At 45.2% G+C, this 2,702-nt stretch overlaps 1 protein-coding gene across 1 annotated transcript; it reads right to left on the bottom strand.

The window, feature by feature from the left end:
* Positions 1-1,526: 1,526 nt before the first annotated feature.
* Positions 1,527-2,252, bottom strand: LOC107081862 (protein orai-2-like). Its single transcript, XM_015370192.1, has one exon. The coding sequence runs from the start codon at positions 2,249-2,251 to the stop codon at positions 1,676-1,678; it is 576 nt and encodes a 191-aa protein (XP_015225678.1). The 5' UTR covers position 2,252; the 3' UTR covers positions 1,527-1,675.
* Positions 2,253-2,702: the final 450 nt, after the last annotated feature.

Below are 2,702 nucleotides of genomic sequence, written 5' to 3'. Positions count from 1 at the left end.
TCTCCACTGTAGCTACAAGCATGCTTAGCGTGAGGGATTGCTGAAGAGTCAATGACTCGATGCAATCAGCTGGTTTTCCTTAGATAAGAAACTATGAATCAATCTGACTGGATGATCTGGTGAACTGGAAAGTGCCTTAAGATGATGTGTTGTGAATTGGCGCTACAGGAAAATATGGAAAATTTGCTCCGATTCTTTTTGCCCTTTTTGGTTTATTATGAACTCTATTCAGGAAGGACGACACGCTCCAGCTTCTGGATGGCAGCGAGTGGTGGATGTGCTTTGGCAACCTGTTCCATCCAGCAGAGCAAGATAAATGCACAGATTACTGCTTCAGATTGTCCTGAAAGCTTTCATACCACATGACCTCCTTCACTCCAGGCTTAATGGGAAACATAATGGGAGCAATAAACAATCTTTGGCTGAGCATAAAAACAAGCTTGGGCTTGAATGAGACCAGCAAAACGAATCCTGAGGGATTTACCAAACAGAGATGTTGTGAAACTAAATCCTCACAGAGTAAAAAAAAAAAAAAAAGGCATTTTCTCATTTAAAAAGAAAACTAATTTTAACTACCAACCCCATTGCAAACTAGAGGCAGACCATATATGGCACTCTGTATGGAATAGCCCTTTTTGTATGTAAACCTTTTACTTTTGACCTCAGTAAACAAAGTATTCGGGTCAGACTACAATTCCTAACAGATCGCTCACACCGAACGCGCTTTGGGCGTCAAAGCGGAACATCAGGAGCGGCATAACCGAGCGTTCTGGCGTCTGACGCTGAATTTCAGAAAATTGAACTTCTACTGCTAGTGTGTCAACCAATCAGAGAAGCTGGTCCAGGAGTTTTTTTTGGGGGGGCGAATAGACACTACAAGCTGTTATCGCTTCTGCAGAGCTGTCTGCATATGGAAAATAAATATCAAGGGGGTTAAACTGCAAAGGTTTTTCCTCTGTACGAGGAAAAGAGAGCGAGCTCTGATCATTACCGCTGAATTGAAAAAGCTTCCTGGACGGGAAGTGAAACGTCTTCAAACTTGCAAACAAAGTCCAGTGGATTGTTTTTAACTTTTTTTGGATGGACTATGACCTGGATGACTGAGAACCTTCACCAACAAATGGCAAAACTGTTTAGAAAGATCCAAATTAACTAAAACTGTTAAAATATTTAATTGCATGTTCTGGTACTTGCAGTTTTACCAAGCTTAAAGATTTTCTATTCACTTCCAGGAGCTACGAACGGGAGCGGGAAATCCTGCAGAGAGCTCCCAGCGGGGATTCCCACCGCTGATGGCGGCAGTTTGCTGGAGGTCCGGTGCTTTGAACAAGAACTGCATATGTGTGGAGGAGCACTTGGCCGCTTAAAACGTGTTAAAACTTTTTTTCCCCCAAATCAAAGTAAATAAAGAAAACAACCAGAGTGCAGAACAACGAAGCGCCAAAGCAGCGTTTGATCCAGCGTCCAAATTTTGCCGTTGAAGGGTTTTTAACGCCCAGATCACGTCCAGTGGGAACGCACCATAAGACGTTCCTTTAAGAATAATTTAGCAATCCGAGGCCGTTTGGCTGTAAAGCTCGCTGTGACTTCGAGGAGTAAACAACGACTGCAGAGAAGACACAGTTTTATAAATATGCATCTTAAGCATAAAAGTATTTAAAGCTGCCGTAGATTCTCACACGTTTTGGAGGCCTCTCTCGTGGCCATCCAGCTGCACCTTTATCTTATGCAGTTCCTCGATCTCCTGGTGGTGGCGCTCCGTCTTGTGACGCACCAGAGAGCGATAGAAGTGAATGGTGAAGACCAGAAAAATGATCCCGACTGGGACCATGATGATGGTGGAGGCCAGCGCCGCCTGCCAGCCGCTGTTAGGACCCGTAGGGGTTGTAGGCTTCGCCCCTGTGGTGCAATTCACGGTGGTGCTGGCTGCCGCCTCCTTGACCACGCCGGAGTCTACGGGCAGGAACTTGACCCAGCAGAGGAGCACCACTTCGGCTAAAAACAGCAGAATCCCCAAAGCCGTGGAGAAACCCCACGCCAGCTCGATGTAGTGGTGCATGCGTTCGTGGGGCGACTCGCTGACCGAGTTCAGGTTGTGGATGTTGCTCACGGCTTCGACGTTGGGCAGGATGCAGGTGCTGATCAGCAGAGCGAAGAGGTGCACAGCCACCAGGACCGTCGTGCACACGCTGAAGGCGATGAGAAGCTCCCGGGGATAAGAGTACTTGACATCCAGCTCCACCTCCACCATGGCCACCTACACATGCAAGTTTAAGCTAATTAGACAAAACTAATAATCAAAAGAGCTCAATAAGCAAAGCATGTTCTGGTCATTCAAAAGAAAACATCATCAACAAAAACTAGGGGTTTCATTTAAACAGGAGGCCTGCAGCTAACTTCTAAATTCTTTATCATGTCGAAACATCACTTCTACTGAAAACTGCTGTCATCAGTGATTGATTGACTTTATTGATCTCACAGTTGAGAAATTTACTTGTTACATCGGCTCAATAGTCAAAAGAGGCTTAGAACTTTCCTTTTTGATAAAGTTTATAGTTAGAGTGGCTCAGGTTATCCTGAGCTATCTCTATAGTTATGCTGCTATAGGCTTAGACTGCTGGAGGACATAGGGACCCCTGTTTCACCATTCTATCTCTATTCTCCCACTCTGCAGAATCTGTTCATTCAATCTCTACTGTTAT

Source organism: Cyprinodon variegatus, unplaced genomic scaffold, assembly GCF_000732505.1.
Source record: "Cyprinodon variegatus isolate N-32 unplaced genomic scaffold, C_variegatus-1.0 Scaffold43, whole genome shotgun sequence".
NCBI lineage: Eukaryota > Metazoa > Chordata > Actinopteri > Cyprinodontiformes > Cyprinodontidae > Cyprinodon > Cyprinodon variegatus.
The sequence above is the reverse complement of the archived record's forward strand: the minus strand, read 5'-3'. Positions and strand labels throughout refer to the sequence as shown.